The sequence below is a fragment of the Anneissia japonica genome, unplaced genomic scaffold, assembly GCF_011630105.1.
Source record: "Anneissia japonica isolate Jap-2015-1 unplaced genomic scaffold, ASM1163010v1 scaffold3293_len478364_cov160, whole genome shotgun sequence".
In the NCBI taxonomy this organism is placed as follows: Eukaryota; Metazoa; Echinodermata; class Crinoidea; order Comatulida; family Comatulidae; genus Anneissia; species Anneissia japonica.
In genome coordinates, this window is record NW_022743266.1 from 224,876 (window position 1) to 237,784 (window position 12,909).

General features: G+C 37.2%; 2 protein-coding genes across 6 annotated transcripts in view; one reads left to right on the forward strand and one right to left on the reverse strand.

Annotated features, from left to right (window-relative positions):
- LOC117119411 (steroid 17-alpha-hydroxylase/17,20 lyase-like) overlaps nt 1-5,065 on the forward strand; it is a 23,243-nt gene extending 18,178 nt beyond the window's left edge. For 3 of the 4 annotated variants that reach the window (XM_033264227.1, XM_033264225.1, XM_033264226.1), the window contains exons 8-10: nt 1,440-1,676; nt 3,050-3,148; nt 3,563-5,065. In XM_033264227.1, the coding sequence (XP_033120118.1) occupies nt 1,440-1,676; nt 3,050-3,148; nt 3,563-3,813 (587 nt within the window). In that variant the 3' untranslated portion in view covers nt 3,814-5,065. The remainder of the gene's footprint in view (nt 1-1,439; nt 1,677-3,049; nt 3,149-3,562) is intronic. The other variant, XM_033264230.1, reaches the window with a different exon arrangement.
- LOC117119410 (steroid 17-alpha-hydroxylase/17,20 lyase-like) lies at nt 4,563-10,950 on the reverse strand. 2 transcript variants are annotated; one of them, XM_033264222.1, is made up of 9 exons: nt 10,754-10,950; nt 9,632-9,808; nt 9,221-9,314; nt 8,755-8,913; nt 7,340-7,548; nt 6,928-7,053; nt 6,465-6,704; nt 5,578-5,676; nt 4,563-5,367 (listed from the first exon to the last, which is right to left on the reverse strand). In XM_033264222.1, the coding sequence occupies exons 1-9, from the start codon at nt 10,905-10,907 to the stop codon at nt 5,111-5,113; spliced, it is 1,515 nt and encodes a 504-aa protein (XP_033120113.1). In that variant the 5' UTR covers nt 10,908-10,950; the 3' UTR covers nt 4,563-5,110. The 2 variants fall into 2 exon arrangements, with proteins under 2 accessions (XP_033120113.1, XP_033120114.1); XM_033264223.1 differs by lacking the exon at nt 9,632-9,808.
- Between the last annotated feature and the right edge of the window lie 1,959 nt (nt 10,951-12,909).

Here is a 12,909-nt window from a genome sequence, read left to right on the forward strand (position 1 = left end):
TATTTTGATAGTTCATTCTATTAAACAATGTATGCACAAATAACTTTGAAAGGGAATTACTTAAAATCATGTTTATCTTGACTTTAAGAGTACTGTACTTTCACTTTCCAATAACTTGAAATGTCCAATTTGAATGAATGACCCCTCATTTTAAAGATCACATGTTCAGGTATATGAAAATACCAACAACTTGAATTTCAATTTTTGCTACAACTTGGCCATTTTGCCACAACATGCCTCATTTTTTCTGGCCGGAAGCGCCATTTTCCAAATTATAATCCACATACAGCACGACATTATACGACGAGCCTCAAACATCATCGATGGTAACGAATTAAAGAATAATAATTTAATTGGCACAATACGGTATGCATCTTTACTAAAGAAAATACGTAGTCATAATATGATACACACAACCAATAACGTTCAGTACCACAATTCCCATTTACCTTTGGGCAGCTCCCCCTCCCCCAGTCGGCGAAGCCTACCCCAACCTCGTGTCATGGAAAAAATAAAATTTGTCATAGAATTTTTTTATATAAAAATAATAAAATTTTGTGTTAATAATGAGATTCTTTATTCAAAAAGGATAATTTGATAGAAAACCATACAAGCTAAGAGATCCACTGTCGGGGGGTACTAACCCTTTGTCGGAGGTGCCAGCCCCCCTACCTCCGAAGAGCTGGCTCCACCACTACAACCCATACGCTCGCAATAGTATACAACACCTCGCAAACAGCTTTTAATACCTAAAAGTTGACAGCTTTAGTAAGGCATGCTTGAACTTTACTTTCGGCGCTCGAGATTTGATTTTCAAAGATAGGGGGTTCAAGTTGGGGTCCAGAGGTTCGCGACGGGGGGGAGGGGGTGGGGATGGGTGATCCCTCCTAACGCCGCCCCTGCTGGGTAAAGAGAGGTAAGTTCAGGTATTAGTGCTTTGCCCATTTCAGAGGTGGCACCAGTGGGTGGGGGCGGGAGCCAGGGCCCCGTCGGGGAGAGCCTTTTCCCCGTCGGGAAGCAAAACCACAATTTGTCAGGGGAAAAAAATAATTATATGTATTTTGTACATTAGCAGACTCTAAAATCGATTAAATTTATAAGCCTTTAAAACCCCTAAATTGTCAAAATTTTCGAAGGCTTCGCCCCCTGGACCACGTGCGAAACATTTTGAGCAAAGCTTGACCAAGCCCACTTTCCTCTCGTCGGGGAAATCATCCTCCTTGTCGGGGCATCGCCCCTCCCCCTTCGGGCACATCGGACCCTGTCAGGCAAATCCTGGCGCCATCTCTGTAAACATTCACACGTTCGAAACCCCGCAACCAAACTGATAGCCTAAACCGCAGTTGCCGTTTCAAACTCCAAAATGTGATTGTTAACAAAGTTAAACATTATGGAATTATAGTCCTATATAAAATATACGTTATTTATTGTTTTAACAGCCGGCATTGATACTCAAAACGTAACTCTACTATGGGCCATTGCATGTGTGGTTGATAACCCGGATGTGCAGGAAAAAGTCAAGAAAGAAATTGATGACCTTATTGGCGACAGACCTCCAAGGCTAAGTGACCGTGGAAAGTTGCCGTATACAGAGGCTACCATCATGGAGATAATGCGATATAAAACTGGGGCACCACTTACCCTAACTCACAGAGCAATGAAAGACTCGAAAATTGGTATGGTAGAAGAAAACGCATAATCAAAGATACTAGAAACACAATATAGAACTCTCCACATAAAAATAAACTGTAGCACCGAAATACATGGTATGAATACAAAAAAAAATAGGGAGCCGCGTACGTTAACACAAATAAATCACAAACTAATTAGGCCTAAATCAAAAGAATAAAATTAATGTCAAAAAGAGAAAAGGGGTAGAATTTTCGGAAGGAATTCCGAATAGTGATAGATTTTTCATCATTATAACAAAGTGAAGGGTGCCGTCGCGTAGGGCAGGATATGCATAAAATCCGCGTAGGGCAGGATATGCATAAAATCCATGACCTACATCCGCATCACGTTTGCTATGCGACAGTTCTATCTTGTGTTTCCAGTGGCGGATATAGGAATTTGAAATACAGTAGAGGGGGCCCAGAGGGGGACTTTGACAGATGGTGGGTCTATTACCTCACCCCTACCATGGTTGGGGCTGAGGAAAATAACATTTAATATTATGGCACCGTTATACTAAAAAATTCGAGTAGAATTTTCTTTTTCTCCCATTTTTTTTTTTTTTTTTTTTTTTTTTTTTGTACAAAATTTCAGTGAGATTTAACTCTTAGCAAGCTCTGATCTCATCAGGAGTATTGTTAATACTAGGCCAAATTCGATCTATCACTTAGGCCTATGAGTACCGTAGTGGTTCTGGAGTCAATTGATGGTTAGAAACAGGATGTTAACCAAATGCTAAAATAATTACACTTTTTTTTTTTATAAGAACACATTTTATAAGAACACTGAAGCTGAAATTACTTAAAAATTAAGAACAAAATAAGAACAAATTGAGGCTGAGGTAAAATGTCCAATGAGATTTTTATTTTTTAAAAACAAGAAAAACCAAAAAATATATCTGTACTGCACCTTATGTGCAGTAAGTGTGACTAAATACCCTCTATAATATAGTACAGGAGGTATAAATACCTGCTTGTCATATGGGGCCGTTTTTACCGGGGCCTTTTTTCTGGGGACGTTTTTTCAGTGGCCTTTTTTTCAGGGCCAGTTTTTCCTGGGGCACTTTTACCTACATTCCAGTACAGTGTACAGTATACTGGTACAATAATACATTTGTATGTTTGAAAAGTGTGTAACATAAGAACAAAATAAGAACATTTTTAGCCTGAAATTGGCCACAAAATAACACTGAGCCTGGGCAAAATTTTACTGGTTCTTATAAAAAAAAAAAAAGTGTATATCTCAAAGTATTACACAGGTCGGCTTCGTGCTTTAATATCGATGGCCAATTGTGTGAATATACAATGAAGACGAGAGAAGGCATCTATAGAGCTGTATTAATCGTAATATGTATTATTGTTATATATTTGCTTTTTAGGCACTTACAATGTACCTGAAGACACGTGGGTCTTTATTAATCTCTGGGCGCTTCATAATGACCCAAAATATTGGAACTCCCCCGAGAAATTCAAACCCGGTAAGTTGCACCTACGTGTTTCTAAGTGATAGCAACATCGTACTTTAATAATATATTATATTGTATCAACTGATTATATTTAAATATGAAAAGACTATACTTTAAATAAAAACAGAGAAATGCAATTTATGTTCAATTTAGTGATTTTATATTTAATTCTTTTTATAGAAAGAATATAAAATACATTATACAACAATCGCCTAATGTTTTTTAATAAGGTTTCACAATTAGATGATTATTATTAAGTAGAAATATATTATTTTAAAGAAAAATCAGTTATTAGAGCTATACTAAAGTTTTTTTTAAAATTTATTAGGAACATTAATAAGCATGCACTCTGTATCTCAAATTGCATTGGCAAATCTAATAACTCTCTTATAAAATTTACATTACACTTATTTTTTTTATTTTCAGATCGATTTTTGGATCCATCCAACTCTGTTAAGCAACGTCTACCGAGCTACCTGCCGTTCTCCACTGGTCGCAGAGTGTGTGTTGGAGAATCTTTAGCTAAAGCTAACCTTTTCCTTACATTTGTGTGGTTAATTCAGAATTATAAATTCACTAAACCATCAAGTGTAAGGGGACCAGTAACTACCGAGGGAAAGCCTCAGCTTATATCATTCCCAATGCCCTACAAAATCAGGGCTGAACGTTGGGAGTAGAACAGTGATTTTTAAGTTTTTAAGTCATCTACAGTGAGTCTGTGGCCGGCAATTGGGATCGTCACAATTATGGACTGTCAGTTAATATATCAATCAAAATTGACAACTGGCCAACAAAACTATATGCTAGGAATACGTTTTAGTCTTACTGATTTATGTTCGTTTTAGTACGTTTAATTAGGCTGTCATTTTGTGACCTTTTGACACCAGTAATGGACCTTTTTCGGAGTGTCAATCAAACGTAACAAATCATAGCAGAGCCAGAAACACGCGCATGTCCCAAACATCCGCGGATCCACGGGGGTTCAAGGGGTTCAGACGAACCCCCCTCTGTGAAGAAATTAACAAAATACAAGGGTCCTGGCTCACAAAAAGCATGTTAATCTACCTAGGCATAGGTTGGAAGGTCAGACAAACTAGGCTTAGCCCAACTAGTTTTCAATTAAATAAATTATACACACTGTTTTGGTTCGCTGTCGTAATAATGTACGAAAGTGAGTTCTTCAGTCCTATCGGTTCATCGATCCATGGAAGAAAGACTACATATCTAACTACTCAATGTTCTTGGAATACAATAATATATTGCCTGTCTTAATTTTTCCTCAATGATAGGCCTAACGAATGAGATAAAATTCCCTGACCTTTTTTTTAAGAGGGGGAAAACCTTGAATTTTGAAGAACACCGGCCATCTAGGAATCAAATTTCATTTTGGGGTTTTTTGGAAACATTTTGAATCCTCCTCTTTTAAATCCTGGATCTGCCCCTAGTTTACACCGTGAGTTTGTGGGACCTTAGTGGAACTTATCGGAACCGTTCAATTTACCTGATTTTTTTTTTTTTTTTTGCGATCCTCAATCACAACATAATTCAGACATTGATTGTTAACTGATAAAAAACAGACTTTTATAGTATTTTAAATATTTTAGTATTATGAAGAACAATTACAATTGATAATCGATAAGATAACATTAGCCCGAATGTTGTGTTGTGTAATCAGAATGGGAAAATTGTATAACCCTATTGTGGAAAAGTATACCAAGCTGTCCATTCTGCAAAATTTTAACTATAAAAAGCACTTTAGCTATTTGAAATAAAGGAATTTATAATAGGAACTTAGTAGAAGAGATATAAATTCACATTACTAGTATTTGTTTAGAAAAAAACAATAATAATAATTGATAAGCATACACCAGTCAATTACATAATTAAAAAATTGAAAGTTATCGTGGCTAAGTATGGCGTTTACAGGCATATATATTATAGTAAAACACTTTTATTATATTATTTTAGAAGCCTTCAAAACCTTTTCTCAACAAGCACTTTGTATGGTTTTGGGATATGGATAAGTCCTGAATCTGCTTGTGGTTCGGCGGTTTTAACGTTCTCCATATCTGTTGGCTTCACAAACATGAAAGTTTGGAAAAGCCATGTAAAAATGAGAAAAATCTCGGACTTGGCAAGACTTTCACCCAAGCAAACACGTCTACCAGCGGAAAACGGTAGAAAACTATCGGGTCTTTCCACTTGGCATTTTTCATCACTAAGAAACCGCTCTGAAATAAAAAGTTTATCATTATGTTTTTCTCGGGCAAACAATATAAATTCTTTCGATATTAAAACATTTTACAGTATATCAATGCTTGACCTTCGAAGTATTTGTGATAATGATTTCACGATTAGTTCAATACAGCATTATGTTTGCAGTAGGATTGTTTTAAAAGATATATTAATAAATTAAAGAAAAAGTTTCAAAAAATCCCTACCTGGTCTGAACTCATGGGGGTCTTCCCAATGTCGTTCGTCGTTATGAACAGCATACAGATTGATCAATACCCAAGTATCTTGCGGAATTCTGTAACTACCTTTACGGAAAAAAATTACAATCATTCTGATAGTTCAATAAAGGTTTACAGTGGTAAAATGTATAGGCGCTGTACCAATAAACGTCATTGAAAACTGTAAATAGGCCTGCATTAAGGTGTGTACTATCACAAATTCCTACTAACCACGTCTGTATAGTTTTATTTTATCCGTCAGAATGTTTATACTATCTTGTGGATCATATCGCTAAGATTGTCATAGCACACTTATTGCAAAGGCCCAATTATTGGACTATTCTATGTATACAGTACATAGTTCTAGTGATACTCATTTCCTAAGGGGGAGTATTCCGTCATGAGGTTGAAGTCTAGTAGTCTTTGCATCATTGGTAAAGCAATCCTATCAGGCATCCAATTAAACCCGTGTATATAGGCGGCATGGATATAGCGCACTTACGAGGACGCCAACCCCTCCCACATCCTTATCACATTGTTATCATCCGTCACAATTAGCGACATAATTTGTATTATCGCAACATTATTCTCATAAAAATGTATTACCTTCATTGATATTTTTGATCATCCATTTGGCTGTCAATTAAACTAAGAAAACAAAGTATACTTCCATAATTAGAACAATTTTTTTGAAGCATACATAATACGCAGCCTTATTAATATTATCATCCTATTAAACAAAATTCTCTACAGTTGTAATCACCACTCCATAACATAAAACACATGTTGACCATCATCTTTACAACAGAAACGTCAATATTATCTCAGGCTGCTTTCCAAACAACATTAGTCAAGTTTAATAAAAAATAATTTACCGAATGTACATTCAGAGATGGTTCGATGTGGCACTGCAACCGGCGCAACAATTCCGTACCGCATAATTTCGTAAATAGTCGCCTGAGTATAAGGTAATGAACCACGGTCATTCAGATTTGTTGAACGTGTTCGTCCAATTACTTCATCAATCTCTGCCTGGACCTTTGCTTGGACATCGGGATGGTCAACTAAAGTTGCAATGCTCCAAAGAAGAGTAGTAGTAGTTGTATCACTTCCAGCTAAAAGAGAGAGAGGGGGAGAGAGAGCGAGAGAGAGACCGTTGCATAGATTTGATTCATACTTCAGACGCAAGAACTTTGTGTAAGTACTTGGATCTTCTGCAAACTTTTTCAGAGCAACGACCATATAATTAAACACAAAAACAATTTTGGCCCTCAAAATGTGAAATTGCGCAATGTAAGAACTAAAAATCCACTGTCCTCTGCTGGGCCGGTCACTTACCGCCAAATATATCAGACAGTGTTTGTACAAGATAATCGTCAGAAAGATCTGCTATGTTGTCATTCCCTTCTTCAACAGCTTCCTGTTGTGCAGCAAGAACAAAGTCCGTCAAATCCTTAATCTCATCTGCAATGAGAATGTATTCATTTTTGAAAATTATATCAAAAGGGATAATGGTGTAGGGGTTGCCTGAAGACGTCAATAAGAACCTCGATTCTCAATTATTTGGCTTAAACCTTTTTACGCCTCGCATTCATCTGCAAGAGCATTGGTAATTAATAGTTAATTTAGTTGAGATCGGCAGACCTGGTAATGAAAAACGGTCGCAGCATCCCCCAACCCCTCAAATAAGGTTTAAACTAGGCTAGGCCCTGGTAATTAAAACTACAACGTTAGGTGCTATTTTACATACCCGGATTAAAGTTGTCTTGGTGCCGCTTAAACTCTTTTCGGATCATAGCAAGGTATTCTGAGAAGAGGTTTTGAACATTTCTTAAGCCAGGTGTAGGAATATGCCTTAGACCGGGAATGTAGTCTGCCATCAAACCCTCACCAAACACATCAGTAATGTTCTCCAACATGTTCATCAGTTTTTTGAAATCTGGGTCATCAAAATCATATCTATTAAATCATAATGACATAGAATGAAATGAAAAATACTAGAATAACATAAACACACAACGATAATGCAACAAAATATGTTAACGGCGACAAAAATACATTCATCCAAAATCTTATTTAAATTCAAAGCAAGAACTTGTGATTACATTGTTCAAAGTCGTTTGTACTGTAAGCCTATGTCTCTAGCCTACATGAAATACTATCATTCACTTTTGATACGAAAAGATACAATATAATATTTGCGTTCATCACACGCAATCAGGTCCACAGGAACAACACGCGTAAATAGCTTAAATGTAGGCCAAAATAATGCAGACATTTATATATTATAATCATTAGATATTACAATCATTAGGCCTATCTGTTAAATAGAAAAAAAGTAGAGTACGTGTGGTGGGTGAGTGTGTTGGGACTAATGTATCTTATTGAAAAAGGCAACCAGGAATAGGCCTATACAGTATTATGTCATTCAGATGCGTACAACCTGTGCCAACGGACGTCGGCTTTTGCAGTTCTACCGAGAACTCACTGCGACGATCCGCTCAGAGTGCCACCGACAATTATTAGTAGACGGCATCGCGTCGTCAAGCGCTCAAAGAGAACAAAGTTGATGGGCATGCAGTGTGTGCTAGGCCTTATAGATATGCCTTGAATGGGGTGCCGGACTTCCAATATCCCGAAATTTTCGTAGATCGTCTGTGGCTATATTCCACTACATAACACACTGAACCACACTGTGTTCACAGTGTGTCTGTTTAAACACACTGTGATTTCTTGGTGCAACCAATGACCGGGCCAGACGCTGTCTCTTATACACATCTAGATGTGTATAAGAGACAGCAATTTAGGAGGTTTAAATTCTACTAATAGGTCTGTGTACAAAATACATATATTTTTTTTTCTCCCCGACGAATTGTGGTTTTTCTCCCCGACGAGTAAAGGGGGATGCGGGGCAGGGGGAAGCTCTCCCTGACGGGGCCTTGGCCCCTAGACCCTCACTGGCACAACCCCTGAACATATTCGCAAACTAGACATTTAGCAACCGCCACAAAGTTACGAAAAGTTTGGGTGACAAAAAGTTGGCCACAATTAGGCACACCTGGAAAGGCACAAAAAATGTTAAACAATGGGTAATAATGAGAATATGAAAATGATGATGGTAGGCCTACTTCTGATAATGATGATTTGTATTCTGATTTTACTTACTCAATACCAAAACACATACTGGCCAATATGTTGTAGACACCATAGCCTATTATTAGTTTAGGATCAAATGCTGAATTGCCCTTTTCTGAGAGTGCTGCATCTAATTTTGGCTTAATACCATCAACCAATTTTTCAAGATGACTTCCGCTTGCATAATTCCTAAACAAAGACAACAGTAAAATACATTTTAAAAATTATTTACATAGGCAAATTGGCCTATGCAAGTGCAGAACTGTAATATTCTAAAAATATTAATAATTAATATTAGGTCGCCCTATAGCTCTCCGTATTAGACGTCGTAACGAATACAAATTTCGTTCTCACCCCTCTCTCTCCCCTTCGTCTACTTTTTGAGTGTTAACAATGCACATTTTCTTACTAAAATAAATTGTGAAACAGCGCTCTTGTTCCCGTCGGTTTTAGAACTCCCGGTTCCGCCCCTGAATTATTAAATCTATTTGTTTACCTTATTGCAGCACTTGCAAGCTTACGATGAAGCTTCCAGATTGGACTGTAGTCCGAAAACACAATATCCTTGTAGTTATCAGTCATTAATTCAGCTTTTATAAGATCATTAAAGAAAAAATTGTAATTTCTATCATTCTTGTAAAAGTCACAGGGGATACAGTATGCCTAATGGGATATGATAAAAATATAAATAATAAAAACAACAGGTTAAAGTATAACACGAATAATCTTGGTCTTTTCATGTTTGTATAGAAAAAAATATAATTCCCTTTAAAGTATATGACTGGTTATCAACCAGCATGTTATGTTTATAAATTATTCAACTACTGTAAATACATTAGTTTATAATTTTGCGAATCCGCGTAATGTTTTACCAATAAAACGTATGTAAAAATATTGGAATAATTACCAGAATATAGTCTTGGTCGCCCAGCAAACTCAACAGGTTGCTTCACAAGTGTTTCACGAATGGACTCGATGCTGTTAACAACGACCACGTATCTGTTTCCAAGTTTTAATGTGTACACATCACCGTATACTTTACTGAAATCTGTTAAAACTTTCAAGGAAGACTTACCAAAGAAACCTAAATGGAAAAATGGAAAATAAAGCCTAGATTCCATACAAATTGCTACGGTGTTGCACAATGCGAAATTTTGTCCGATTTGATCGACCACGGGGTCGCCAAGCTGTGGCCGATTGTTTAGTGACAGGATAGAAAGATTAGCACAATTATTTTTACAAACAATTTCATGCAATGCAATACTAGTGCAACCAAAAAAAAATATTGTGTTCCCAGTCGTCCCCCTCCCATAAGCAAAAAATCACGCTCACGGTAGATAAAAAGGACATATCCTTTTTAGCGAGCTAGAGCCCCCACTTATTCACCGATCTCCACTTCACCTTTGTGTCCCCATTTCACCTTCGCCCCTTCCCCATCAGCCCTCATCAGCACACCCCCACCCCCAAACACCCTACCATTTAAAAGAGAACTAGCAAAATGATTTTTTTGTTCTAGAGAGGATTTTTGATATGCCATTAATAATAGAATCAACCTTAAAATCGTTTTTTGGCTTTTTTTTTTAATGAAGTTATAGGCGATTATATACGATTTTACCATGACGTCACTGGCGAAAAAGTAACAAAAGATCGTGTAAATAGCGCCGCGTAGGGTATCCGCCGCGTACGATCTTTGCGTGTATGCTGTAACCATGGCTGTAACTTGTGATTGTTACAGCATGCACGCAAAGATCGTACGCGGCGGATACCCTACGCGGCGGATACCCTACGCGGTGCTATTTACACGATCTTTTGTTACTTTTTCGCCAATGACGTCCCGGTAAAATCGTATATAATCGCCTAAAACTTCATTAAAAAAAAGCCAAAAAACGATTTTAAGGTTGATTCTATTATTAATGGCATATCTAAACTCCTCTCTAGAACAAAAAATCATGTTGCTAGTTCTCTTTTAAAGACTCCTAGATAATCCACTGACAATGGTTATGTGACTAAAACGTACGTCAACGCTTACTTGGTATATTTCCAATAAATGGCCAGGCTATTGGTCCTGGTGGCATGTTTTTAGGTCGCTGAATGCTCCAGGAAGACAAAATTATGAGCATAATTGTAACGAAGATCATAATGCTAGTGCCAGAGCCAATACCCTCAAAAAGCTGGACGATCATCTTATAATAAGAGTATTAATTTACACAGCATAAAGTATCTGTAAAGAAATTAAAAAAAAAAAACATCAAAGAAACACAATTTATAGGTGTAATTTTACCCTACCTGACGTGCAAATGTACTGAATACACAGTGCGTTTGAAAACAATTGCGAAAAAAAAACGCACTGTGTATGCAGTACATTTCCACGTCAGGTAGGGCAAAATTACACCTATACATATTTCTCCTGACGCAAAACCAGTTATTGTCTATTCCATCACGACAATAACAATCACTATCAACACTGCAGTACCCGCTGCTTACTTGGACTTGAATTCAACCCCGGCTATCAGGCGCAAGCTCGTTGGTCTAGAGGTATGATGCCAGGCTAGTGATCTGGAGATCGTGGGTTCGAGTCCCACCTGAGAACAGCTTGCGATTATTTTTCGCAATTGTTTTCAAACGTACTGTGTACTCAGTACATTTCCACGTCAGGTAGGGCAAAATTACACCTATACATGTTTCTCCTGACGCAAATCCAGTTATTGTCTATTCCATCACGACAATAACAATTACTATCAGAAACACAATTATTATTTAAAAAATATGAATATCATTATAACATACAGTATTGATTCGAATAAACACCACCTCCCCTTCCCCACCCACTTCGAATAAGCTCCACATCTAGAGCTTTATTTTGGAATAAACGCCTCCCTCGAATAAACGCTTGGCCGTTTACTTTTTCCTCAAAAGTCACAACTGAAAGCTCACCTGTTTCTTAATTAAATTTGTTATTATTATGATTGTTGTTATTATTATTGTCGTTATTATTATTTAAGTGCCCTATCTTGAAATCCCGGCCCCGAAACCTTGACTCAGAAATACCGGGTTGGTGTCCGGCGGGGGATAGTCTTTTACCATATTGTAGTTAAGTGAACATAGTTAAGGTCAATCTTGAAATTCCTGGCCCCGAAACCTTGACTCTGAAATACCGGGTTGGTGTCCGGCGGGGGATAGTTTTTTACCATAAATTAAATTAAATTAAATTAACTCAACTTAAATTAAGAATTGTAAAGCGCCTAGAGGGATCTGTGATATCTGTTAGGCGCTATATAAATATGGTATTATTATTATTATTATTAAATAAACGGCCACTCAATGACTGTAAATATTTCTAATGGAAGTAACATCATATCATTCTCAACACATTCTATTAATGTTCTACTCCAGTAGAATTACATTTTTTTTAACCCGGTTGGATTAAGTCTTTATGATCACGCAATAACAAATTTTGATGGTAATTTGTTGTAGTTCCACATTTACAGGGAAATTAAGGGGTGTTTGGCCTATACTTACATTTTACACAAAAAAACAAAAAAAAAAAACAATAATAATAATAATAATACAGTAATAATAATAATAATAATATAGAGCCTTCCTTGAATAAACTTCCCCTTAAGCTCTATGCATAAGCTACATTCACATTTTTATGTGAGAATTGTAGGCCTACGTGATTTGCCAATGGGATAATATGACATTGTCGTGCACAGTACACTACGTATACTGTGCACGATAATATGACATTGTCGTGCACAGTATACGTAGTGTACGTCAGTGGACAGAGCATTACATAGCAATGTCTTAAATAAACATTACGTATAAGGATGCAAAACTAATTATTCATCAACCCTTGATTTTCTGTCGGTGAAGAAACCAATCAGTATGCGGAGAACTCTGAACCCCACCCCTCCATTGGGTACGTGGATGCAGGTGGCGCCAGAAGGCTGGTTAATGGCACGTGACACGTTTCCTAGGCCTATTTTGTAAAAATCTGAACATATTCCTATGTAGGCTAGGGCCTACACAAAAAGAAATATGCCTACATTTTTGCATGATGAATGGGATGAAGAACATTAATAATGAACCATCCCTTAGTAAAATTGCAACGGGAGAGACAGGCTTTTTTTTTGGTCCAACGTGCTTGACCAGACCGATGGGGGGGGGGGGGGCCTTTAGGGCCCC